This window comes from Sturnus vulgaris, chromosome 24 (assembly GCF_052056855.1).
Source record: "Sturnus vulgaris isolate bStuVul1 chromosome 24, bStuVul1.hap1, whole genome shotgun sequence".
In the NCBI taxonomy this organism is placed as follows: Eukaryota; Metazoa; Chordata; class Aves; order Passeriformes; family Sturnidae; genus Sturnus; species Sturnus vulgaris.
This window is the reverse complement of record NC_142266.1, coordinates 6,561,840-6,586,072: the sequence shown is the minus strand read 5'-3', so window position 1 is coordinate 6,586,072 and position 24,233 is coordinate 6,561,840. Positions and strand designations below refer to the sequence as shown.

General features: G+C 51.0%; 4 protein-coding genes across 8 annotated transcripts; 2 read left to right on the top strand and 2 right to left on the bottom strand.

The window, feature by feature from the left end:
* Positions 1 to 2,461: 2,461 nt before the first annotated feature.
* RHCE (Rh blood group CcEe antigens) lies at positions 2,462 to 9,220 on the top strand. Its single transcript, XM_014885640.2, has 10 exons — positions 2,462 to 2,754; positions 3,189 to 3,375; positions 3,578 to 3,728; positions 3,853 to 3,994; positions 5,499 to 5,656; positions 6,099 to 6,236; positions 6,433 to 6,578; positions 6,872 to 6,951; positions 7,957 to 8,030; positions 8,325 to 9,220. Exons 1-10 carry the CDS (start codon positions 2,619 to 2,621, stop codon positions 8,349 to 8,351), a joined length of 1,239 nt encoding a protein of 412 aa, XP_014741126.2. The 5' UTR covers positions 2,462 to 2,618; the 3' UTR covers positions 8,352 to 9,220.
* A 368-nt stretch (positions 9,221 to 9,588) lies between these two features.
* TMEM50A (transmembrane protein 50A) lies at positions 9,589 to 13,098 on the bottom strand. Of its 5 annotated transcripts, none has more exons than XM_088178222.1 (7): positions 12,951 to 13,098; positions 11,757 to 11,859; positions 11,092 to 11,204; positions 10,930 to 10,997; positions 10,718 to 10,810; positions 10,250 to 10,310; positions 9,589 to 10,033 (listed from the first exon to the last, which is right to left on the bottom strand). In XM_088178222.1, the coding sequence occupies exons 2-7, from the start codon at positions 11,847 to 11,849 to the stop codon at positions 9,988 to 9,990; spliced, it is 474 nt and encodes a 157-aa protein (XP_088034348.1). In that variant the 5' UTR covers positions 11,850 to 11,859; positions 12,951 to 13,098; the 3' UTR covers positions 9,589 to 9,987. The 5 variants fall into 5 exon arrangements, with proteins under 5 accessions (XP_088034348.1, XP_014741162.1, XP_014741164.1 ...); XM_014885676.2 differs by lacking the exon at positions 12,951 to 13,098 and adding an exon at positions 12,259 to 12,365; XM_014885678.2 differs by lacking the exon at positions 12,951 to 13,098 and adding an exon at positions 12,223 to 12,317.
* RSRP1 (arginine and serine rich protein 1) lies at positions 12,432 to 17,353 on the top strand. Its single transcript, XM_014885661.2, has 6 exons — positions 12,432 to 12,624; positions 12,730 to 12,785; positions 14,051 to 14,623; positions 14,998 to 15,152; positions 16,250 to 16,333; positions 16,831 to 17,353. The coding sequence occupies exons 1-6, from the start codon at positions 12,554 to 12,556 to the stop codon at positions 17,017 to 17,019; spliced, it is 1,128 nt and encodes a 375-aa protein (XP_014741147.2). The 5' UTR covers positions 12,432 to 12,553; the 3' UTR covers positions 17,020 to 17,353.
* A 524-nt stretch (positions 17,354 to 17,877) lies between these two features.
* On the bottom strand, positions 17,878 to 20,867 carry SYF2 (SYF2 pre-mRNA splicing factor). The gene is made up of 7 exons (XM_014885552.2): positions 20,765 to 20,867; positions 20,568 to 20,687; positions 20,304 to 20,429; positions 19,933 to 20,050; positions 19,245 to 19,335; positions 18,448 to 18,546; positions 17,878 to 18,375 (listed from the first exon to the last, which is right to left on the bottom strand). Exons 1-7 carry the CDS (start codon positions 20,819 to 20,821, stop codon positions 18,210 to 18,212), a joined length of 777 nt encoding a protein of 258 aa, XP_014741038.2. The 5' UTR covers positions 20,822 to 20,867; the 3' UTR covers positions 17,878 to 18,209.
* Between the last annotated feature and the right edge of the window lie 3,366 nt (positions 20,868 to 24,233).

The following is a 24,233-nucleotide window of genomic DNA, read 5'->3' as shown; positions in this document are numbered from 1 at the left end:
ACAGACGACCTGTGCTGGCGATGGACCAATCAGAAGCCAGAAGGGCCTGCTCTCGGCCAATGGGAGCGCAGTCCCTAAGGGCGGCCTGTGGGGAGGAGGCGGGCGTTCAGTGAGAGGCGGGGCCGGGCGGGTCCCGCCGCCGCCGCCGCCGCCACCGGGGGCTGCCGAGTCACGACCCGGCACCGATACCGACACCGACACCGACACCAGCAGCGCTGTGGGCCCGGCTCCAGCGCCGCCCGGCTGAGCCCCCACCGCAGGGCCCGCGGTTGGGGTCTCTGTGGAGCCCCCGCCCCGAGGCCCGCGGCCCCTGTGGTGTGAGGGAGCCGTGAGGGGAACAATGGCGGCGCCGCTCCTGAGGGAGGCCGGAGCGCGGGCAGGGCCCGGCTCTGGCTGGGTGGAGGTGGCGGTGCCCGCGGCCTGGGCTGGGCCTGCCGGGGGCTGAGGGATCTCCCACAACAAAGGGCGGGCAGTGATGGGCTGAGCGTGAGGAGCGCAGGGCCCAAAAAAGCCTTAGAGCTGTCCCAGAAAGGGGCTGGGCTGAGTCATGAGGGGAGTTATAACTTAGAATGGACTATCGTGGATTTGTTTGGGCTGGAAGAGACCTTGAAGATCATCTGGTTCCACCCCTGCCATGGCAGGGACGCCTCCTGCTGTCCCAGGCTGCTCCAAACCCCATCCAGCCTGGCCTTGGGCACTGCCAGGGATCCAGGGGCAACCACAGCTGTGCCAGGGCCTTACCACTCTCTGAGAAATAATTATTTCCTAATATAAAAGTTACTTTGTGCTTTACCCTGTCAGAGATCACTGTCTTTGGTCTCTGGCAGTGTAAGCTGCAAATCCGAGCATTACATTTACAGTGTGTCATCCTGAGGGGAAATGGGTGAATTCTTCACCTTTGGGGTGTTTTCCTGGATGTTAACACTGATGGGATTTAGTAACAAATACACAATGGCTCATTGAATTAATTCCTAAATTGCTGCTTGAGCTATTACCATGTCTAGAAAAAGTTCACCAAGTTCTGTCTCTGTCTGAATTCCTCAGACATAGAATTCCCAGAAAATGCACCTGAATGTGGATCTTTCTGCATCAGGATTTTCCTGAAGCCAGGGCAGTGCTTTGCATGCCTGGGAATATTTTTTTAATGTTTAGAAATTTTTGAAATGGGTGTTTGTTAGGCTGGGAAAAGGCTTTGATATTAAAGTGATTTGATATTAAAGCAGTTTGATGTTGGGTATGTGGAAGGTTCAGGCCATCACCACAAATCCAGACCTTGCACACATGCTTTGCACGCTGTTTTTGTGCCCTACAGCCTGGGACAGACTCAAATTTGAGTGACCTGTGAGTTTTGTGTGTGTATTTTTGCTTGATAAATGTCCCTGTCACCAGCAGGTGGCTTTATCCCCATTTCTGAGCAGTTCCTCCCCATTTTTGGGCTCTCCTCAGGCTGTGCTGTGCCAGCTCGGCTCTGGGTTTGTGACAGCCTCAGAGCAGAGCCTGAGCTGTCATTTTAATTTTAATTTAATCTGAGCTGCCTGGACAAAGAGGGCTCAGTTCACTGAGGCACAGTGAATACTGAGGAGGTTCCTCCAGTGCCTAAAGGGGCTTATAAAGGGAGGAGAGGGATTTTATATGGCAGGACAAGGGGGAATGGCTTTGAACTAGCAGAGGGCAGGGTTGGAGTGGATATTAATAAGAAATTCTTTATTCACAGGGGCTGAGGCCCTGGCACAGGGTGCCCAGAGCAGCTGTGGCTGCCCCTGGATCCCTGGCAGTGCCCAAGGCCAGGTTGGATGGGGCTTGGAGCAACCTGGACAGTGGGAGGTGTCCCTGCCATGGCAGGGGTGGCACTGGAGGGGCTTTAGGGTCCCTTCCCACCCAAAGCACCCCATGATTTGTGCTATGGATCCATAAAGTGTCCCTGGAGCTGATCCTACAGCAGCACAGGAGATGCTGCATCTCCCAAATCCCTGAGAGAGAAAGGACAGCAACACACACGGACTTTTTTTGGGGAAAAAAGGCCAATTTATTGTACATACAGTTTGTATTTAAAGTGTGTTAGTGCAGCCAGGACAGGACAGGAGCTCATTGGACAATTGGGAAAAACATCCTTGGGACAGCACCTCAGGATGTGTCCCACGGCAAAGACACCAGGGGTTAATGTTGGTGATGAATTCCACTCTGTTTGTCACCGTGTTGTCACCCTGGGAGACTCCTCCCTAACTGAAGCTGCAGTCAGCTTGTCAGCCTGGGAATGGAGCTGAGAGTCAGGAGAAATCCAGGCCTGGAAAAGAATTTCCAAGCTGTAATTCCCCAGCTCTGTGAATGTGTGTGTCCACGCAGTGGCAGTGCCAGGAGCAGTGACAGTGACAGTGGCAGTGACAGTGGCTGTCCCGTGCCCACGGGCACTCTCTGAGCTCAGCCCACAGGAGCTGCTCTGAGTTTGGGCTCCTGCCACACCACAGATAAGGAGCTGCTGCTCCCTGCTCACGCCTCTTGGCCTTTTTATCTCAGTGCTGGCCCCCACACCTCCCGTGCTGTTGGTGTGAGGGCGCAGGGACATTCTGAGAGGGAAAAGGAGCCATTGCTGTGCTGCTGCTCCATGCAGGCAGGCCACGATGCCTTCCCGTTACCTGAGCTTCCGCTGCAGCGTGCCCTGGCTCCTCCTCCTGCTGCAGGCTCTGTTCCTCAGCCGTGCTTTCTTTGCCTTCCCAAGTGCTGATGACATCAACTTCTCATCCAGCGTCTACCCAGGTAAGCCTTGCACGGTGCTGGGAAAGGAGGGCTGGTCCCTGCTCCTGCTGGGGGCTCTGTTGGTGAGAAGCAGAATGGTTTCCTTGCTCTTTGGACTTGCCAGGAGTGGTGGGAGTTTCTTCGTAGGTGTGATGGGGATCCAAGACTAAATTGTATTTTTGGTCAGTTTTCTGTTGGGTTTTTTGACCTCTCAGCCCCCATCCTGTGGCATCCATTCAGATCACTGTGCATTCTTAATTCAGCATTAAGGGTGTTTTTTCTCTGATTATAGACTGGAAAGAAAGCTCTGGAGTTCTTGGCAGGCTCTAAACAATAGTGGCACTTAAATTTGTATCTGAAGGCTTCTTAGTTAATTGTAATTTTTTAATTGATTTTCTAAACCAGAAATCTGCATTAATAAGTTCACGGCTGACTTGTTCTTTTCTGTCCTGCAGTATTTCAAGATGTCAACCACATGGTGATTTTTGGATTTGGCTTCTTCCTGATGGTTCTGAGAAGATATGGCTATAGCAGCACTGGATTCAACTTCTTGCTCATTGTTCTTGGTGTCCAGTTCTCCGTGCTGGTAGAAGATTTATTACTTCTCCTTAGGATCCAGTACAGTGCATTTGGTGTGGAAAGGTAATGAGCTCATGTCAGAGCTGGGCTAACCCAGAGCTGCTGATTGCTCCTTCCAGGGCCCTGCTAGGGCTGAGCAGAGGCACTTCTGGAGGCATTTTGGAGGGCTGTAGGTTTTTAACCGCATGGTTCTGTGTTGTTCCTTTTCATTGGCCCTGCTGTCACCCTGAGACTGAGTTGTTTTCCTTTCCTTTCTTTCTTGCAGTCTAGCAAGGGCTGTGATGAGCATGACTGCTGTGGTCATCTCTGCTGGGGCTGTGCTGGGGAAGGCCAATCCTGTGCAGTTAATTGTGATGAGCCTGGTGGAATTAATCCTTTTCCATGTGAGCAGATGCATCAACAGCAAATACCTGAAGGTACCCTGGTGGGATTTTCAGATACCTGGGGGGAAATGTCGCTGGAGCTTTGGAGCAGCTCTGGCAGGAGCTGCAGCAGTGTGGCCTGGAGCAGCCCCCAGAGGGGAATGTTGTGTTGCTGCAGGTCCCAGAGAACCTCACCCTGATGCACGTGCACCTCTTTGGAGCCTACTTTGGTCTGGCAGTGACCTCCCGCTTCCCTGAGCCCCCCCCGGGGCTGGACAAGAACAGGAGCAGCCCCAAGTCAGAGCTGTTCTCAGTGCTGGGTGAGTCCTGGGCTGGAATGGCTCAGCTGCAGCAGGGCCTGCAGGAGGAGCATGCCTGGGGCTTTAAATGCAGGATGCAGCTCTGAGTGCAGCCAAGCACAGCAACTGCAGCTCTGCTTGCTGGTTTGTGACAATGGCCACTTCCTACCTGGCCCAGAGGCCACTGCTGCCACACGTGGGGCTCAGTTTGCTCTGTCACCTCAGCATGAAGGCTACTCCAGGCTCACAGCTCTTTCTCCAGGGTCACCACTCCCTTTCCTGGCCAGGTTGCCCCCCCTTGGCTTGCCCAGGCTGAGTGCCAGAGCTGAGCTCATAACTTGTATTTCAGCAGAGCCCAGGCTGCTTCTGCAGGTGGTGCACAGAGATAGAAAGGGGCAGTCCCTGCTGCTAACACAAATAAAAAGATAAAGCCTGGTGGAGGGTGGGGAGTGTCATACAGGCAGGCCCATGAGACAGGAGCTGGGGGAGGACAGGCTCAGTGTCTGGGACTTTAATTCCTTTTCTTATGGAAGCAATTTGGTGGCTTTATTACCTTCATTAACTTCTGTAGTGCAACTGCCACCAGCTGAGCCCAGAGCTTCCTGCAGGAGTCCACAGAGACTCATTTTCACTCAGTCTTTGCCCAGTTTAGGGAATACAAAATTTAAATGCTGCTCTTTTGTGTCCCTGGAATTGTTGTTTGCTGTTTATTTCCAGAGCTGAGCAGATACTCATAAGAATGCTTCAGTAGATTTTATATCCATATTTATATAGACTAACTGCCTAATCAATGGGAATAGGATGGATCATCTCCCAAGTCCTCAGTGCCACCATAATTTTAGAAATGGCCTGTCCTGTCTGAGGCAGGGTTATCTCTGCCTTGGAGCACTGAAATCATGGATATTAGCAATGCAAACTGGATTCCACAGAGCCAAGACAAGCTGGTACAAAATCAGTGCCTGCCAGGGCTGCTGGGAACTGGATTTGTGCCTCACAGTGACAATGCCTGTGTCACTTGTTAGAGCTCTTGGACAAGAACACATCAATGTCCCTGTCAGGTGGATTGCACAGGGTCTGGGGTGGGGAACACAACATCAGGGATGGGAGAGGGCTGGAAACAAAACACAGCAGCTGGGCAGTGCCAAAGGAGCCAAACACTGCTGCTTGGGGTTGGTGTCTGAGCACAGCCCACAGGGCCCTGGGCCATCAGCCCGGGCTGCTCTGAGGCCACCACGTCCCTCTGCTGGCTGGAATTCCACCTGTGCACGTGAGTACTGCATCCTGCCAGGCAGGGCACTGCCCAAATGCTGACCACGAGGGCCACAGAAGAGCAGAACCTCTTTTCTGTTTTCATTCTGTTAGAGAAGCCCGTGTGCTCGTGGGGCTGTGACACTGCCAGCTCCTCTCTGGGAGAGCTCCTAGAGGAGCTTTGGGAATCCCAGTGAGTGCACACTGCTCCAGACAGGCAGTGATGGTTCCTGTCCTTCAGAGCAGCTCCTGAGGGTCTCTTGTCCTTGTCCCCAAGGCACTGTGTTTGTCTGGATGTTCTGGCCAAGCTTCAATTCCATCCTGGCTGAGCTCCAGTTCCAAGCAATGCTCAGCACGTACTTGGCCCTCGCAGTGAGTGCTGTGGCTGCCTTCATGTTGTCTGCTCTGACCTCCAAGGATGGCAAATTCAGAATGGTAAGGAGCAGGGAACACCCTGCCTGCCCTTCTTCTGTTCAAACAGATTTTCTGTACCCTCAGGACTACACTGGAAATAAAAGAGCTGGGAACTGAAGCCAAGGCCAGGGTCTGACAGTCACAGACTCACAGAGGGGTTTGGATGGGAGGGGGCATCAAAGATCACCTCATTCCACCCCTGCCATGGGCAGGGACATCTTCCACTGTCCCAGGCTGCCCCAAGCCCTGTCCAGCCTGGCCTGGGACACTGCCAAGGGCAGCCTCAGCTTCTCTGGGCACCCTGTGCCAGGCCCTCCCACCCTCACAGGGAGCAATTCCTTCCTAATATTGAACCTGCACCTTCCCTCCTTCAGTTTAAAGCCATTGCCTCTTGTTCTATCCCTACAAACCCTTACAAAAAGCCCCTTAACTCCCTGTTGTTGTTGTTGTTGTTGTTGTACAGGCTCACATCCACAGTGCAGTCCTGGCTGGAGGGGTCACCATGAGTTTCACAGCAATCATCATCAAGCACCCTTGGATTGCCATGATTTTGGGGCTGCTAGGCAGTGTCATCTCCATCCTGGGATCTCACTGTCTGCAGGTAATGCTCAAAGCCCACAATGCTTCTTGGCTGAGCTCTAGAAATTTCTTTTCCAATGCAGGATACCTGAGGTGTTTTGAGGAAAGTGCAGGATTGCAGCTCACGAGAGCAAATCCATCCTCTGGGCGTGCAACAGCTGATCTGCAATTACCAGCTTGTGTTTCTGGGTGTCAATTAAACCTTTTCCTCTTCCCAGAGGTGCTTTAATCCTCCTTTGAAGCTTCAGGATACTTCTGGAGTTCATTTCACTTTTGGTTTGCCTGCTGTGCTTGGAGCTGTGGCCGCCGTTGTTCTCCGTGTGGTAGAAAAAGGGATTATTGAACAATGGAGTGATTTACCCAGGTACATAAATTCTTGTATTAAATAATGAAGAGAAATAATCGGGGTGGGGGGGAGAAATCAGAGTGCAGCATGAGGGCCTGACTTCTCAACAAATTTAATGAAGTCTTAACAGCAAAAGGATGGACAAAATAAATCCTCTGAATTCTGCATTAGGCTTCTGGTATGTTCCTAAAACATCTCACTGCAGATTTGAGAATTACAGCTTCTATGAGAGATTTTGATAGATGCAGATTCATTCACAGTGTTGATGTTAAATAAAAGGTGAAACACTTTTTTTTTTTTTTGCTTTTCAGTCTGGGTTATTTGATCTTTATTGAAGTTGGTGCCTTCTGCCAGACCATCAGCACTGCCTTTATAACAGGTTTGATTACAGGTCAGTACTGAAACATCCCAGGAATTCTTTTATTTCATTGGAGCAAGATTCTGTGGGTAAATCACTGGTGGAATAAATGGAAACAACCAATGCCAGGGCCTCTCCCCAGCCAGGCTTTAGAAGAAGAAACAGAAATAACCCAGCAGCACCATTCTTTCAGTGCTGACATTTTATTTTAACCAAGGTTGAACAGCTGCCTTCAACCTGCAGACAGGAGAGGTGTGAAGATGAAAATATTTCCACTTTTGGGAAACATTTCCACTTTTGTCTTAGTGACAGAAGATGCCCCAATCTGGGGCTTGTCACTTTTTAGGCCATTTGGAGCAAAGTTTCAATAACATCAGGAGCTGCCTCAGCCCAGCTGCAGACCTTTGATCAAGAGATTTTGGGATTTTTAGGACTTTTTTTGCTGCTTTGGGAGCAGCAGCACTCACGTGGCTCCCATGGGATGCTCTGGTTTGTGGCAGCTGCTGCTTTTCCCCAGCCCCAAATTCTGTCTGGAGTAACAGAGAAATGGCCAATGAAAATTGCTCCTATGGGGATTTTTGGAGGGTTTTCATTGATTTAAACCTTTGCATTACTTTCAGTGTAATGAAGAAGGAATAGATTTTTGGAAAACATCCAGCTGAAATAACCAAACATTCAGAGTTTAACCAATTGTTTAAAACTCCAGAGATTCCCATCAGAGATCCCAAACTAACAGTGCTGATAAACCAGATTGTTTTAAATACACAGGCACTTCTCATGCAAGAAATTCATCATTTTGAGGTATTTTCATCATCTAGCAGCTGTTAAATGGGCTTTTACCTAAAGTAATTCATTTTTAGTATCCCAAGCTTTGATCCTGGCAAGTCTCTTTTTGTATTTAAGGCCAGCTCGAGTCAGGGAACTCTGCTGGAGGATTTAGATCTGAATTTGTATTTTTGTATTTTTGCATAAATGTTGCCAAGAAACTCCTCCCCTTGCCCTGGTGTTTATTTTGGATCTCTCTCTTTTTACCAACAGGTTTAATCTTAAACATCAAACTGCTTAAAGCTGTGCATGTCTCCAAGTACTTTGATGATCAGTTTTATTGGGAGGTGAGTTTCCAAATGATTTCACACTCCCTGTGGGGGAGTTCAATTAGCACCTTGATGAAGAACTCCAGGTATTTGAATTAAATTTATGGGGGAAAAAAGGGCTATTGCTTTTCCCAGCATATTGTGATGCACAAACAGTCCTTGGGCACCCTTAGGTGCTGATGTGAGGCTGTGTCTGAATCACAGGAATAACAAATGGGTAAATAAGCTTTTAATCAGCTTTTCCATTGATTTGGGTTTTTTTTTTTTCCTATAATTTCATATGTTCTGATAGAAGAATGTTTGTGTTCACAGTTTCCTCACTTGTCTGTTGGATTCTGAGTGGAGGATCCCAGCTGACACACAGGAACCAGATAAGATTTTCCTCTTTATCACCAGAAAAACTGAACAGCTCTGGTGGGTTCAGACAGCACTGAAACACCAATTCCCAGGCCCACAAAAGCCACCCCAATGGACACTCAAAAATGAAACTGTTCCAGTTATTCCTGAAAGATCCAGAGTGTGAATTCACAAATGCAAACTTCACATGCACTCAGCTTTTCTGCTTTGTTGCCCTTACCTTAAATATTTTCTGTAAAATATGTACAAAAGAAGTCGGCTGCATTCATGGCTTATCAATCCCAGTGCTTGGAAACATTCAACTATTTTTAGCTCCCGAGTTTACAAGGCAAAAGGATGGATTTGGAAAGAGTCATTTCTCAAGGAGCACTTCTCATCCAGCAAAGCACTCAAGTTTTTAAGCTGAATTGATTCTGCTGAAGGCCTTGACAAGCCAGGATTTGATGAATGAATCTGGAGCAGGGCCAGAACTCTGCATCCTGCCAGACTGAAACAAATCTGGCATTACTTGGCTTGGGCTGGATGTGTTGGGAGGTTCTGATGGCAAAAAAAAAAAAACCAAAAAGTTCAGTAGTGGATGGTGCTCCTGAAACCCCTGGGGGCTGCCAGCTGTAAAACACAACCAGAGCTCAGTGTCTGGGAGGGGACAGCCTGGCCCAGCACAGGGGGAATGATCCTCAGTGCTCCAATCTTGAGCCAGCACCCAATTTTGGAAGTGCAGGGACTTGGATTCTCTGCCAGTGAACGCTGGTTTTTAATTGGATTGTCATCCTCAGTGTTTCTCACTTTCAAAAATAGTTGACACAGAAAATCTTCCAGCAGTGCTTACCTAATAAAGGAGTGAAAACCTGGCTGTTTTTTTTTTTTTTTCCCTTCAGCACCCTTGTGAGGAATGAATGAATGAGGGAGCTCATGACAAGGCCGAGTGCTTTGATGAGGCTCACTGGCCTCATTCACTGCCTGGGATGAGCTGATCCCTGCAGCTACAGAGGGAAGGAATGCAGCCTTGCAAGGAAGGGCCAGTTTGCCTTGTTCCCAGCTCTCAAAATGCCAGCAGGAGCTCAGCAGCTGCCCAAAGCTTCTGCACACAACTGTGAGTTGTTCCTTCCTCTTCGTCACCACAGGATAAATGAAATGTTCAAGGGATGGGGGGGGGGGGGGGAAAAAGAATCCCAAACCACCACAGTTCTGAATTATACAAAAAAAGTCACACACCAAGTTTTGAAATTGAAGAAATGGTTATATTGCCCAGATATAGGAAATAGTTAATAAATATCTGTTAAAAGGTTGTTTTAATGCAGTTTTAGTAAGTCTTGGATTGTAAATAACATCATAGAAACAGCTGGTTAAATACATCCATATCCCACTGTCCTTTTATTTGTAACAAACATCATTTTAGAAAAGTGACTCCACCGTTGTTTGCAGCAATTTTACATTTCTCAAAAACACCACAACACTGAAGTGGACGTACAAGAGTAAAAAAAAATAACCAGAATAGAGCTGGATTTAGTGCATTCAGCTTTCCTCGATTTCTCTTCAGACACAATGGAAGGTTTTACAAAATGGTTTTACAAAACTTTGGGGGTTGCAGGTAAAGCCCAGGGCACTCCAGGGGGGTTCACTGCCACAAATCCTCTGTGCGACCAAACTTGAACACCAGGCCCCTGTGGGAACACCACAAATCAAACCCCTCTGGTTTCAAACACAGCATTTCAAGGGGTGTCTGTCAACCCAATTCCTGTGCAGGCACATCCCAGTTTATTTACACGAGGCCTGGTTACAAAACGGGACTTTAGGACCAACCAGATCAAAGCAAGTTTCCAGTTTTTTATCATTAAAAGCCAATTAAATAGGAAACAAATAAAAGAGGGCAGTCTTACCCAAAAAAGATGAATGCATTCTGGAAGAACACAGCTATTCCTGGGTACACCACTGGTTTTTCTAAGAGAAAAAAAATTCCCCATACGTTTTTTTGGAAGTAATTTTCAAGCATGTCCCATTCCTGACATGTCATTTTCCCTTGTGCTAATTTAGCAGAGAGGCTTTGGGAGCAATCTGCAGGAACTCAGTAATTTGTATTCTGAGAATAATTAATATTCACCCAGGGAATTATTCCCTTAAAACTGCAGCAGTTTAATTATATCCATGGAGTTCCCAGTTGGGTTTGTAGAAGTTTGTACTTAGAGAGAGATCAAATCCATCCCAGTATCAGTAATAACAAGGGACAGTGGTGTGTAGGGCAAAATATTCAAACTGGGCCTGCCTAGAAACCCTCTAAATACCGGTTCTAAAATCCAGGAGTAAATTAAAACACCTTAAACTCTTCAAAAAATAGGGTCAGGTCTTACCTTTAACCACGTATCCCCCAAAAAGGATCCACATGGAAGCAATGAGGGATCCAAAAGCCATCATGAAACCAATGAAGAGCCAGATCCGAGCCCCTGCAATGGGATGGGGGATGTGGGACCCCCCAAAATCCCTGTGCAGGCTCTGGGGGGGATGTGGGACCCCCCAAGCCCCCCTGCAGGCTCGCTGGCCCCGTGGCTCAGAGCCCTGGTACCTGTCTGGCCCAGGCAGCCCTCACTGTAGCTGTCCCCTCGCACCTGCCCGTTGGACACAGCGTTGATCCTGGGGAAAAAAAATGGGGAAAAACAGGATCAAAGTGGCATGGAAAACTCTCCTTCCCATTCCTGACTGCACAGGGGAGCTGCTGGGGCCTTACATCAGGAATGCAATGGTGGCTATGACCCCACAGGCGTGGTAGGAATGGTTGAAGTCTTCCACTTGAGGGTATTTCACAGCAGCATCGATGATGATCCACCAGCCTGTGAAAAACTGGGAGGGAAAAAAAGAGTTTAAAATACAGACACAGCCTGTGAGAAAAAATATCACCAATATTTAAATACCCTCACAGCCTCCAACCCAGACTGGAGTGGGAACATCATTAGTTCTGCTGTGGATTTGGGATCGAGCTGGGATTTGCCCACTTCCTGGGTAAAACTGTGAAATTTAAACATAAAGTGGATGTTGAAACAGGATTTTGTCAGTAGCTCCGCTGCTACACACAGGGACAACGTATCCTTGTTCTTCCTTTCCCTGGAATCGCTAAGGCTGGAGCAGCCTTCTAAAATCATCGATTCCAACCACTAAACCGTGTCCCGAAATGCCACATCCACGTATTTTTAAAACATTCCCAGGCACAGCGACTCCAGCACTGCCAGAGGAGAAATTCCCCCTTTCATCCAACCTAAGGCACAACTTGAGGCCGTTTCCTCTCATCCTTCCACTTGTAACGCGGGAGAAGAGACTCCCAAACTGCCCCTAATTCTCGTTTGACGACAGAAAAGCCAAAAGAATCCCAAAATCCCGAGCAGGGCGGGGCCGTACCAGCACCCCCGCGGCCACTGAGGCGATGGTGTTGCGCTTCTCGCCCCAGTCCACGCACTCGGAGCAGCGCAGGCTCTCCAGGAAACCGGACATGGTTCAACAACTGCGGGGGAAAGGGAGATCAGAGAGATCAGGAAAGGGAGATGGGGAAAGGGAAATCGGGGAAAGGGAGCACAGGAAACCGGAGCGCGGGGACCGCCCGAGCCCGGGGCCGCTCACCGGGCACTGCCACCGGGGCGCGCCCCCGATCCGCGCACCGCGCATCTCCCGCGGCCCATCCCGGAACCCGGCGCATCCCCGGAACCCCGCGCATCTTCCGCACATCTCTCCCCGCGTCCTCCGCACATCTGTCCCCGCTTCCTCCGCACATCTGTCCCCGCATCCCGCGCATCTCCCGCACCCTCATCCCTGCACCCCGCGCATCCCCCGCCCCCCTGTCTCCGCACCCCGCGCATCCCCCGCGCACCGTGCGCGCTCCCGGCCCCGCGCATCCCCCGCGCACCGTCACAGGACGCGGCGGTGGCGGCGGCGGCCGCGCGCAGGCGCAGCGCGCGCGCACAGGGGGCGGGGGCGGGGCCGCCGTTCCCGGCGGGAGGGGGCGGGGCCAGCGCGTGCGCCGCGAGCGCGCGGTTGCGTAACGGGAGGGACGTTCTGGAAGGTTCTGGGGCGGCCCTCAGTTGCTGGCGGGAGGTGGCGGCGGGCGGACGCGGCTCCGAGCTGCGCTTCTATCGCGATTCTCTAGCGATTTTTCTCGCCCTTCTGTCGCCGATCGCGGCCGGCGCAGCGTCCCCGGCGCTATGGGGGTGACGCACGAAGCGGGGCTCTCCCCTCAGGACCCGTGTGGGGGCAGCCCGGCGGGCTGGAGCCGGTGAGACGGGAGGGAGGGAGAGGCCGAGCGCGGCGGCCGCTGCGGAGGGAGGGCCGTGCATCGCTCGCAGTGCGTTTTTAATGTTTTTTATTGGTTTTGTTGCAGGAGCGCCCAGGTGCCTCAGGGGAACCAGCGCGGGGCGTGCCCGGCAGCGCCCAGCGGTGAGTGAGGGGATCCTGAGGGCTCGGGGGGTTCGGCAGCGCCGCTGTGCCCCCATGGACGGGGCACGGGCTGGCGGTGCCAGGCGGCTCTTGGGCTTCTCTGTTCTTCCCCTCCCAGCCCTCTGACCTTGGGCCTGGCTTAGAGGTGAGGTAGTGAAACTTTACGTGGAGTAGCAGCGAGAGAAGGCGCGTCTGGCAACTGTCTCGCAGTTTAAATTGCAGATTTCAGTGTGGATTTATTGTCTAACCTCCCTTTGCACTGAGCGCTAAATAGAAATTCCCTGTCGAAGCGAGCTTCCCTAAATTGTAAACTGGTTACGTAACTCAGGGCTTAAGTCTTGTGGTAAGATCCTTAACCCCGAGTAACCTTTGTAGCCATAAAATGGCTGCCACTCCCCGGACAGCCATTTTAATAATTAATACAGAGCCGTAAGGAGCGCTGCGTCCTGTGCGAGTCCCGGCTCTGAATCACCAGCCGGGCTTTGCGCTGTCCCTGCAGAGCGTGTTTAACAGCAGCCTGTTGAGTACTCTGCTGGGATGGGTGAGCTGTGTGCCACGAGTTCTGTGACACGATACAGGCGAGATCTTTGCTGCTTTGTGCTTACAAGATACTTCCCTTTCCTCTGTGGAATTGTAGCAGAAAACTGCTCGATTTGTACTGAGCTGGAAGAAAAATTGTTATTTTATACTGTAGACACAATGGGCTGTATTTAAGCTACAGGGGAGATAAAATACCTTGAAAATTCTTTTTAAGAGTGCCGAGATTTTCCTCCTTAAACCTCGGACAGACTTGCCTCCAAAATTCCACTCACGGTTTAAACTGAAGCCTTTATTTTTTCAATGCAACCTTGTGTTCCGGTTTTGTGACTGACTGCAGGAGAGGGAATTGCAGAGCGGGAAGATGGAATTGTTACTGGGATAGTTACTGGAAGATGGCTGGGGGTTTTTGGGCTGTCTAATTCTCCCTGGCCATGCTGCCCGCGTGTCACGAAGGGACAGTGGGATCCGATGGATTTGGGTCTTTAATTCTGGGAATGGCTGCGCTGAGCTCTAGGGAAAGGCATCCCAAGGAAAAGGTGCTGCAGGAGCTGAGTTTGGGGAGCAATTCCATCCCAGACTGTTCCCAGGGCAGGCTCTAAGCAGTTCCAGGGCGATACTCCTTTGGGATGAGGAGATACGATCCCGTTTTTACAGCAGGCATAGGGGGATGAGGGCTGGGATTGTTGCTGCTCAGGAAATGCTGAACCTGCCGTGTTCACCCACAGGAACAGAGACCGGGCACTGCAGAGCAGCAGCCAAAGGCGAGGCGGGCGCTGAGAACTCGGGGAGAAGCTCAGCGGGGAGAACGGCGCACATGACAGATTGCATGGACGACCTGAGCCTGGGCTCGCCCAAGCACAGAGAGTCCCCGGGCCGCTCCAGCCGCTCGTCCAGCCGCTCCTCCAGCCGCTCTTCGCGCAGCTCCAGCTCCAGCAGCTCCTCCAGCCGCTCCTCCCGCAGCTGGAGCCGCTCTCGCTCCCGCTCTCGCTCCCGTGCTCGCCGCTCCCGCCGCTGCTCCCGCTCCTATTCCCGCTCCCGTTCACGCTCCCGCGGTTACCGGCGCTACCGCAGCCGCTACCGACCCCGGCACTACCGGCACCGCTACCACCCCCGGTACCGCTCCCGGTCCCGCTCCCGGTGCTGTTACCGCCGCTCGTTCTCGCGGAGCCGCTCCCGTTCCCGCGGCCGGCGCTACTACGGCTTCGGCAGAACCGTGTACCCCGAGGCGTACCGCGGCTGGAGGAGCCGCTCCCGCACGCGCTCCCGCAGCCGCTCACCGCTGCACCTCAGCGAGAAAGGTACTGGGGCTCCCTGGGTATGGGATGGGTTTTGTTTTGGGGGCTCCCTCGGTGTGGGATGGGTTTTGTTTGAGCTGGGCACGTTCTCTTCAGTGTAAAGCACAACTGCAAGAAAAGCTCAGTGCAGTTCGAAAAATGTACTTAATTATAATTTATTATTATTAGAACATTAGTATTTCTTACTATTTATCAGAGCGTTAGTGTCTATTATTATTTATCAGAACATCATTGGCACAGGGGATGGGCTGTGATGAGATCAGTCCCAGGTGGTTCTTGCATAGATGCAGCAGCTGCAGGTTTTAGGCTTGAGTAGGTACACATGGATTTTAATGAAACACAAAGCACTTCTTTTATTTTTTTCATTCCTCTTCTAGACAAGAGGGAACTCCTGGAAATTGCAAAAGCCAATGCTGCCAAAGCTCTGGGAACAGACAACATCGTCCTGCCAGCCAGCCTGAGGATCTCTGCTCCTGCCAAAGAGATGAAAAGTGAGAAGCAGGAGCGGGAGGAGGCCCGGGAGTCAGCTGAGGTAAGTATGGAGTGTTCTCCCTGCAAGGTAAACACCTCTTACACGTGTCTGCATGGCTGTGCTCTAGTTAGACTGTGCAGGTTGTGTTTTTGAGTTGAAACTTTTGAACAAAAACTTCTCCAGAAACCTGGAGGCTTTGCCTTAAGCTGGAGGCACAGAGGGAGGCCCTGTCTGAATGTTTGATCCCCTGAGTGTCCAGTAGGGACAGCTGGGGAAGGACAGACTTGGTCCTTTGGCTTGTTCTCCTGAGGGGATATTCCCCATGAATTCCACTCGTTTGTGACTTTGTGACATAAAACCACGAGTCTCTTGTCAAACTTAGTGAATACTGTGGGGTTATTATTTTTTTTTAAAAAGGTTAAATCTTTCTGCCTTTTTTAACTGTTAAAAGCTTTTCATGTGCAACAAACTGTTTCCCAGAAATCCCATACCCAAGCACACAATGCATTTTACATACTTTATTTCTGTCTTATAGAAATCATGACTATGGTTCCAGACATGAGGAAGAAAATCTGGTGGTAATTAAGGGACTTTGTGGGCTGTAGCTGCTGTGAATTGAAGGGAGGGAGAAACTCGAGCAGCTTCAAGTTGAATTTTAGTTTGGTTCTGTCGTGGTGTGTTACCCTGAGTCACAGTAAATACAAACCTGTGTGGCTCAGGTGCTGCTGGTGGAAAGGGAAGTGAATTTGCAGAGGGTTTGACACAAATGGTCCAGGCATCCCTTTCATAAACATATGCAATATATTGCAGATGTTGAGAGAGTACAGAAGAAGAGGCCTGCATCCCTTGCAGATAAGTTGATTGTTGTTCTCCAAAGCTGTGCAGGACGGGTGTGCAGAGCTGCTGCCACCCTGGGTGTCAGTGCTGTGCTGTGGCACTGTGCTGTGACCCTCAGTGCTGTGTGAGCTCTCTCTGGGGCCTGGCCTTGCCTCCATTCCCACGGGATGGGCACAGCTCAGCCTGCAGCCCTGGGCTCAGCACTGCTGTAGCTTTACAGCTACTTTGGATGAAATATTGAAAGGCTCCACACAAAGCTGTGCTGTGCTGTGGCTGCCCTGGCTCAGGGATCCCCTTCAGCTCTGTCTGCTCTTCTTTAGCAACCCGGGAGTGCAGCTGAGGACGTGACCAGGGGAGCAGTGGAGAGAGCAACAATCCAGAGGAGCATTTCCTTCAGCCCTAATGTGAGTGATGGAACCCCAGCACTGAGCCCTCCCCTCTGGCTGTTCCAGATCAGAGCTCAGCAACAACAACAAAAGGAATTCGGTGTTTGATAATGATTCCTCTCTAGAGCACCCTAAATACACCTCAGCAGTGTCTTTGAAATATGATTTGTGATTAATGAAATGAGATCTTGGAAATAATGATCTTTATCCTCAACCCGAACGATTTAAAACCAGAACTAGTTTAGAACAGCTTATCTCAAGTTGTATGTTTCAGTAATGCAAACTTAGGATTCAGGGATTTCTTTGTGTTAAGTGCATGTGATTGATACTCAGTATAAGCAACATGAATTCCAAGAGCTGGAGAGAAAACATTTTTTAAATTATGAATTAATTTTATTACATAATAATAATGTAATTATATTTAATTACTATATGATTATATGATCAGCACAGATAAACCCTTAGGGTTTTTAGGATCTTTTCTTACAGGAAATGTTTTTTCTTTTTCCCCCCAGAACACAATGGCCAAGCCTGCCCTGCAGAAGCCAGTGAGCCATGCTGTGGTTAAGGACCCTGTGGTTTCTCCACCCAGGGACGAGGACAGGAAGGGAAGCCCCTATGGGCAGTGGGTTCCTGTCAAGAAGGAGGAGAAGAAAACATTCCTGAACTTCTCACCCAAAAACTCCCTGTTCAGGGCACGCTGATGGGAGTCACTGTCAGCCTGCAGCACTTCACACCCCTCAGCACAGAGATGGAGATTTCTGATGGGCTTGAAGATTTGTTAATACTGAGTATTTATTTTGAGGTCTTAATTTTTGGAATCTTAGGTTTCTCTTTCAGATAGAGAGCACACAGATCCAGAAGCCACAGATGGGAATCTTGTGTATATTTGTAAATATTTTGTATTGCTTTATTGGACTAGAACTTGCAGGTGGGTAACTTTTTTCTAAACCATAGTTGAGTAGCTGTTCTTTGAACACCTGGATTTACATTGTGTAACTGTTTACTGAAGTGAATAAAGTTTAGTTTTGCACTGGCTGTGTCAGGTGCTAGGCCTGTGTTGATGTGGTCATTGCTGGGTTTGCCCTGCACTCCCCAGGGGTGGATCCTGCCTCCTCCAGGGCCTCTTCCTTCCCTGGGCACCCTCTGCAATTGGCATTGTGTCAGATTTTCCTGCCACAGTTCCTTGGATGCTGAACTCGAGTTAGTGCAGGATTCAGTGGGTTTGGTTTGCCTTGAAATCAGCCTCCCTGTGGGGCAGGAGCCTTCCAGCCCTCTGCTCCAGGAGTTCAGGAAGACAAAGAGTAACTGGTTAAAATGGAGTTTTGTATAAATAATTAGTAAAATAAACTCAACTGGACTAACCGTGTCTGGAAGTTTCTTTAAGAAACCCTGGACTGGAGAGGAGGATCCCAGAGTTTATCCTGTCCCTGGGGGTGAGGCTGGACAGCTGCAGGGCTGGGGGGGCAATTCCACCTTTGGAATTGCTGAGGGACAGCAGGGAGCTGCCCTTCCATGGGAATGTCACTGCTGGCAAAGCAACCTGAGGAGCAGACACCAACTCCCAAATTAGACCAAAGATTTTATTTAGAGCAGGAATGGCAGAGCCTGACTGCTGCTATTTACAACCTAATTATGCAAATTACCTCTGGTACAATAAACACATCAACAGCTACAATCTACTTTTGATACAAATTACTCTTAAAAATGGTCTGAAAACTGCAAGGAGTGAGCTGAAAGAAAACAGAACCCCCTGGTTGTGTGTGAGCTGAGCTGTGCCAGGCAGATTCCCACAGCCCTGCCCCTCCCCAGGCTGTTTGATTTGAGCTGTGCCCCCAGGGTCACACAGAACAGAACCCCCAGGTTGTGTTTGGTGTGAGCTCTGCCCCCAGGCTCACACGGCCGTGCCCCTCTCCAGGTTCTGTTTGATCTCTGCCGTGTATTTCCCGTAGAACCTCTCAGCTTTCTGGTTGAACTTGGCGTTCCTCTCGTTGATGTAGTCGATGTCGGCGTCGTCGTTGTAGGGCCTCCTCCTGCTGTACTTCTCCCTTTTCTCGATCCTGGGAGGCAGCAGGGGCTGAGCCCTGGGGCTGCAGCACCCCCAGCCCAGCCCTGCCCTGCCCTGTACTCACTGTTTCTCCAGGTCTGCCACCATCCTGTCCACGCCGTCCTTGGTGGGCACGTGGGTGCCGTGCAGGAGGCTGTCTGAGGTGGGGTACAGAGCTTCCCCACTGCAGGACACAGCAGTGGGGCAGTCACACACCCAGCAGGGCCTTGTGACAACCCCACAGGGGTTAAAACCCACCCAGTGCCACCCCTACATCTCCCACTGTCCCAGGCTGCTCCAAACCCCAATGTCCAGCCTGGCCCTGGACACTCCCAGGGATCCAGGAGCAGCCACAGCCCTCAACACCCTCGGGGGGGAGAATTTCTTCCCAATATCCAACCTGAATTTCCCCTCTTTCACTCTGAACCCTTCACCCCTTGTCCTGCCCTCATGTCCTTGTGGTTTCACTGCTTTCCCCTGAGTCTCACTGTCACACTTCACTCAGCTGTGGAAACCCCAGATTCAGGTGATAAATGTCAATATTGGCAATAAGGAACCCAAAAATGTCAATGTGAAACCCAAACTCTCCATTATTTTGAGAGGGACCAGCAGGTGCCTCTGAAAGACACAGAACCCCCATGAACTGCTCAATCTGTCTGAATGCAAACTGGGCTGCTTAAAAAACCCAAACTGCCATGAAGTGACTGATCCCACACTGAAATGAACCTCATTAATTAACTAATTAATTAATTACCCCAGGACCCCTCCCGAATGAGACTAAAGACCATCCCAGTGCACAGGAGGGGAAGATTTCAGTGTTCAGTGTTTGCTGATCCCTCAGAGATCCCCCAGAGGGTACCAAGGAGTGGAATGAGGACTCACTATTGCTCCTTGAGCTTCTCGTAGTGCTCCAGGTCGGGTTTGATCTGCCGGGTCAGCCTCTGGTACTGGCGCAGCTGCGCCGCCGCGAAATCTGCACCAAAAACGGACAGCAAACATTTCTGAGCCTGTTCCAGTGCTGCCTTCCACATCCTTTACAAATTATCCCTCGCCCCAAAGACTTCTGAGCCTTTACAATCTCTAATTCCCTTTATGCATTGGCTTTTACAAATGATTCTTCACCCCAAAGATTTCTGACTCTACAGTTTGTAATTCCTTTTAACTGCTTTTGGATGTAGTAAAATCTGTCAGCACCATACAGCTTATATATATAAATAGCAATGTGATAAATATATCAGTGTGATAAATGTATCTTAGGCCTTAGAATAATATTAAAACTATGTCATGTTAAAATTATTTTATATGTGTAACTAATTCAGATAATGGTGTGAATTATTCTTGGTATAACTCTCATGAATATACATTTAACTCATGTACTATAAAAATGTAAAAGGAAATTGTTTCAAGCTAAAGGTGTGCTTTTGGCAGATATTGTCACTTTTATCCCTTATTAAATTCTGAGCCCTGTTTTTCACATCTGCACCAGAACTGGGACAAACCATAGCTTTGATCTCACTTTTCACCCAAAATACCAGCATGAGGTGTTCCTGATGAGCAGCTGAGCTGTTACCTGAGAACCCCAGGTCGGGATTTTTCTTCTTCTTCTTCCTCTCCCACCTCTCAGCATCCTCAGCGCTGATCTCCAGCAGCTTCACCCTCTCATAGTCCTCACCCCTGGCTGCACATTCCTGCAGGGCACAGACAACTCCCAATTCCAGCAAAATCCCAATTCCTGCAGGACACAGAGAACTCCCCAATCCCAGTAAAATCCCAGTTCCTGCAGGGCACAGAGAACTCCCCAATCCCAGTAAAAGCCTCAGCAGCCACCCCAGTTCCAGGTCCCCAGCTCAGCCCCCCCGTGCAGGGCAGGGACTGAAGCAATCAGGAGTTAATTGGCACACACGGATTTGGGGGTGACATTTGGCTGTGGGACTTTTTTACCTTCTTCTTCTCCTGCACCTGCAGCTCCCACTCCAGCCGAGCTTTTTTAGCTTCCCAGTTCGGGGGCAATTTCAGCCTCTTGTCCTCCTCCACCACCTCCTGGCTGTTGAGCTTGCAGGCCTCGTACTGGAACCACACACGGCAGCGCTCGAGCAACGGGAGAGAACAACCCCGAGGCCCCGGGGGGACACAGAACCGAACCGAACAATCCCAGAGCAATCAGGGAGCTCCGGAGATCTCCCAGCCCACCCACGTTCCCCGTACCCGCTTCATGTGCAGCTCCCGGAACCGGCGCAGCCGCTCCTCCCTCCTCTGCTCCGCCGCCGCCGCCGCGGCCGGGCCGGGCTCTGCCGCCTCCTCTTCCTCCTCCTCCTCCTCCTCGCTCTGCAAGACCCGCACTCAGCAGGAGCCCCGCGAGGGATCCGGAACCCCCGCCCCGCCCGATCGCGTCCCCGCCTCACCCCAACATCATCCTCGGGTACCCCCAAACTGCTGAGGGCCGACACCGATGCCGCCATCGCGCCCCGCCCGCGCTTCCGCCTTCCGGTGTTCCGGCATTTCCGGCGCTTCCGGTGCTTCCGGCTTCCGGCGGGGCCTGACAGGCGCCGCCTAGCGGGCGGGAGGTGCCGCCGTCCCCGCTGGATCCTGGACTTCTTCAGTAAACCGGGAAAAAAAATAAAAAAAAAAAAAAAATCCCTCAGGTGTTCCAAAACAGGGGCAAAGTTAGAGCTTTCCAAAGCTTGGGCGCAACTTCTGAGCAAAGAAAGTCAAAATTTCCGTGGCATTGCTGCAGGGACCGGCTTTTCCCAGCCTTCAATGGAGATTTTTTACAAATTTCCATCTCCGTGTAAAACCTGCGTGTGCTCACAGGAGACGCAGGAGGGCTCGGGATTTTTGGTTTCCTGGGAAGAAAAGCTCCCAAAGCCCCTTTAGGTGGAGAATTGTGATGTTGAGCTGGTTTTCCCCGGAGCTGTGGCTCCAGCAGAGGGAATCGCAGCCCCAGCCATGAGGCAAACCCTGCTCGGCTCCTCTCCATCAGCTCCGCTTTCTGCCCAGCCCCGCTGGGGGTTAAAAACATCGAAAGGCACCCCAGAAAACGGAGTTGTCATCCCTTTTATCCTTTATTAAACCTTAAAAAAATATTTAAAGAATAAGGTGTGTTTTTTACAGCAGGGCCTGGGGCAGGGAGGAGCAGCTTTGGATGGCTCTGGTGAGGGAAAGGAGAGATTGGAGATTGTCCTGCTGGGGTTTGGGGTTTGGGACAGGGACAGGGACGGTCACTCCTGTGTCCCCCCAGCTCTGTGATCTTCACTCCTGTGTGTCCCCACATCAGACCAGCCCCACAAGTGCCACCTGTGCCCACCCTGGATTTTTTGAGTCCCCCCAAAAAAACATCCGAGGTGTGGCAGGGTCCCCACCTGGCTGGGGACATCCGATCCCCAGGGCTGGGAGCGGGGCTGAGCATCCCTGGACACCTGAATTCCTGAATCCCCGAATCCCCGAATCCCTGAATCCCTGAATCCCCGAATTCCTGTATCCCTGCATCCCTAAATTCCTGAATCCCCGAATCCCCAAATCCCCTCATTCCTGTATCCCTGTATCCCTGCCTGCATCCCCGCGCCCCCAGCACAGCAGGATGAGGATGAGGATGAGGATGAGGATGAGGATGAGGATGAGGATGAGGATGAGGATGAGGAGGAGCTGGGGCAGGAAACGCGAGCGGGGCTGGAGAGCTGAACACAGCCCCACACGAGACAGGGGACACGGGAGGGGACACGTGGCACCAGCGCTGGTGGCACAGGGGACACCAGGAGAGGACAGCTCGGAGCGGGCTGGGCTGGGCAGGGCAGGGGACAGGAGGGACCTGTGGGGACACAGGAGTGACCATCACAGAGCTGAGGGACACAGGAGTGACCCTCTGTGGTGCTGTGTCCACGCTGTGGCACTGCACACTCAAATCATGGAATTACACACCCAAATCATGGAATTACACACCCAAAACCTGGAATTACACACCCAAATCATGGAATTGCACACCCAAACCCCAGCCCTGCACACCCAACCCCTCCACGTCCCTGTCCCCAGGGCTGGGGGTCCCCACCTTTATTTTTCTGGGACCCTCCCGAGCCTCTCCCCTCCCCGTGCCCAGCCCCAGGGTGCAGATCCCTGACGAGAGCCCTGGGGGGGATAAGGGATTCTGCTCCCCCGGCCCTGGCCAGGATGTTCCCCTTCGAGAGGGCCAAATTCACCCGAGATGAGTCAGTTCCTCCGAGCTCCAGCCCCTGTTCTACATGGAAGTGGAATTTCTCATTTCATTTGGGCTCAGCGGGGGGAGGCAGAGCTGGAGGAGACAATGGAGGCAGCTCCGACCCGAGGGGAGCAGAGAAACACAAATATTCTAAAACCTAAAAATACACCCATGGCACTGACAGCCAGAGCAGCCCTGCCTGTGCTCACTGGCAGCCCTGCAGGAGGCTCCTGGACACCGGGATTTGGGAGTTTGGGAGAATTCCCTGCTGTGCCCAAAATTACAAAATAATCTCTCTAAAAATAGGAGGGGAGGGAAGCAAAAAAATGGGGAAAAAATCAGGAAAAAGGTAGAAAAAATGGCTGAGGGGACACTGGGCACCTGCAGCAGTGATGCCTTGAGAGGATAGACAGAGTTAAAGGAATAAACTAAGGATTTCTTAAAAATATTTAGAAGTATTTATTAAAAATCCTTCAAAGGGTTCACCCTGGGCAGCACAAGAGCCTGGCTGAGGTTCACCCAAGATGGAACCAGAGTCAGGAGTTTCACACTTGGATCAGTTTGGGTCCATTTCCACACTGGGGTTCATTGTCCAATCCCAGCTCCAGGCTCTGCAGTCCCATCCTCCCAGATTCTCTCCTCAATTTGGTTTTTTTTTGCACTTTTTTGGGGCTGAAGCTGCAGATATCCTTGGCTCTGGGGCTGGACAAGGATTGTTTTGTGTGCCCGAGCTGGGAGGAGAACTTGGAACACTTTGTATGAAGTTCAGAGTTATTTACTAATGCAGGGCAGAATCTGGGAAATATAAAAACCCAAACTTAAGGCATGGAGATGTGGCTGCCTGCAGGGGAATGGCACCACGGGATTGGAGAATCCTGGAATGATTTGGGATGGAAGGACCTTCAAACTCATCCCATTCCACACCTTCCAGTGCCAGCCTGGCCCTGGGCACTGCCAGGGCTGCAGGGGCAGCTGCAGTTCCACCTTCTCTGTGCTTTTCTGAGCCCCCATTTCCCCCTCCTGGGGAAATCTCAGACCTGGGGGAAAATCTGCTTTGTGCTGGGGAGGAAAAGGGGCAGTGCCAGGGTTCCCACATGGCTGGGACTGGGTCCAGTGGGGCACTGGGATCCCTTTGGAAGCACCAGCACTGATCTGGGTCAGGAAAAAAACAAAACTGGGCCTAAAACCTGCACAGGGTTCAAGCAAACTTGTAATAATAACATTAATCCAGCAGAAAATGGGGGATTTAAACAGTTGGGAAATTAATTAGGGACGGATCTTCTTGTGTGTGGGTCATTAACCACGGGGAAATTTGGAGGGAAGGGAAACGTGGAGAGGGTTTGGTTTTTAGGTGGAAGAGAAGCTGGTTGTGTGTCAGGCTGGTTCCTCTCCATCACAGGCTCCTGTTTGTGTCCTCCTGGGTTGCAATTACAATCTTTCAGATCAGACACAAAATCATTGGGCTGCAGAGCCAAAAGTACCTGGCTAATGGGATTAACAGAAATTAACCTGGTTACGTGGGGACTCCATCGAAAATGAGAAAGTGCTGATGGCCAAAATCAATTCCTCCCCAGCCAAATGACTGCAGGCCTGGCTTAGGGTTTCAGTTTAATGCTCAGCCCTCCAACAATGAGCACGATGGGATTGAATTAGGTCCTGATCGTGGAGCTCAAAGGATGCCA

Bases quoted from the DNA above. Each gene is read 5' to 3' on its own strand.
- RHCE (XM_014885640.2), top strand. From the start codon at position 2,619: ATGCCTTCCCGTTACCTGAGCTTCCGCTGCAGCGTGCCCTGGCTCCTC. The intron at 3,376-3,577 runs GTAATGAGCTCA...TCTTTCTTGCAG, and splicing joins AGTGCATTTGGTGTGGAAAG to TCTAGCAAGGGCTGTGATGA. The intron at 3,729-3,852 runs GTACCCTGGTGG...GTGTTGCTGCAG, and splicing joins TCAACAGCAAATACCTGAAG to GTCCCAGAGAACCTCACCCT.
- TMEM50A (XM_088178222.1), bottom strand. From the start codon at position 11,849: ATGTCCGGTTTCCTGGAGAGCCTGCGCTGCTCCGAGTGCGTGGACTGG. The intron at 11,205-11,756 runs GTACGGCCCCGC...TTTCCCTCCCAG, and splicing joins CAGTGGCCGCGGGGGTGCTG to TTTTTCACAGGCTGGTGGAT. The intron at 10,034-10,249 runs GTAAGACTGCCC...GTGTTCCCACAG, and splicing joins AATGCATTCATCTTTTTTGG to GGGCCTGGTGTTCAAGTTTG.
- RSRP1 (XM_014885661.2), top strand. From the start codon at position 12,554: ATGGGGGTGACGCACGAAGCGGGGCTCTCCCCTCAGGACCCGTGTGGG. The intron at 14,624-14,997 runs GTACTGGGGCTC...TTCCTCTTCTAG, and splicing joins GCTGCACCTCAGCGAGAAAG to ACAAGAGGGAACTCCTGGAA. The intron at 15,153-16,249 runs GTAAGTATGGAG...GCTCTTCTTTAG, and splicing joins AGGCCCGGGAGTCAGCTGAG to CAACCCGGGAGTGCAGCTGA.
- SYF2 (XM_014885552.2), bottom strand. From the start codon at position 20,821: ATGGCGGCATCGGTGTCGGCCCTCAGCAGTTTGGGGGTACCCGAGGAT. The intron at 19,336-19,932 runs GTAACAGCTCAG...TTTTTGGTGCAG, and splicing joins TCCCGACCTGGGGTTCTCAG to ATTTCGCGGCGGCGCAGCTG. The intron at 18,547-19,244 runs GTGAGTCCTCAT...TGTGTCCTGCAG, and splicing joins GAGAAGCTCAAGGAGCAATA to TGGGGAAGCTCTGTACCCCA.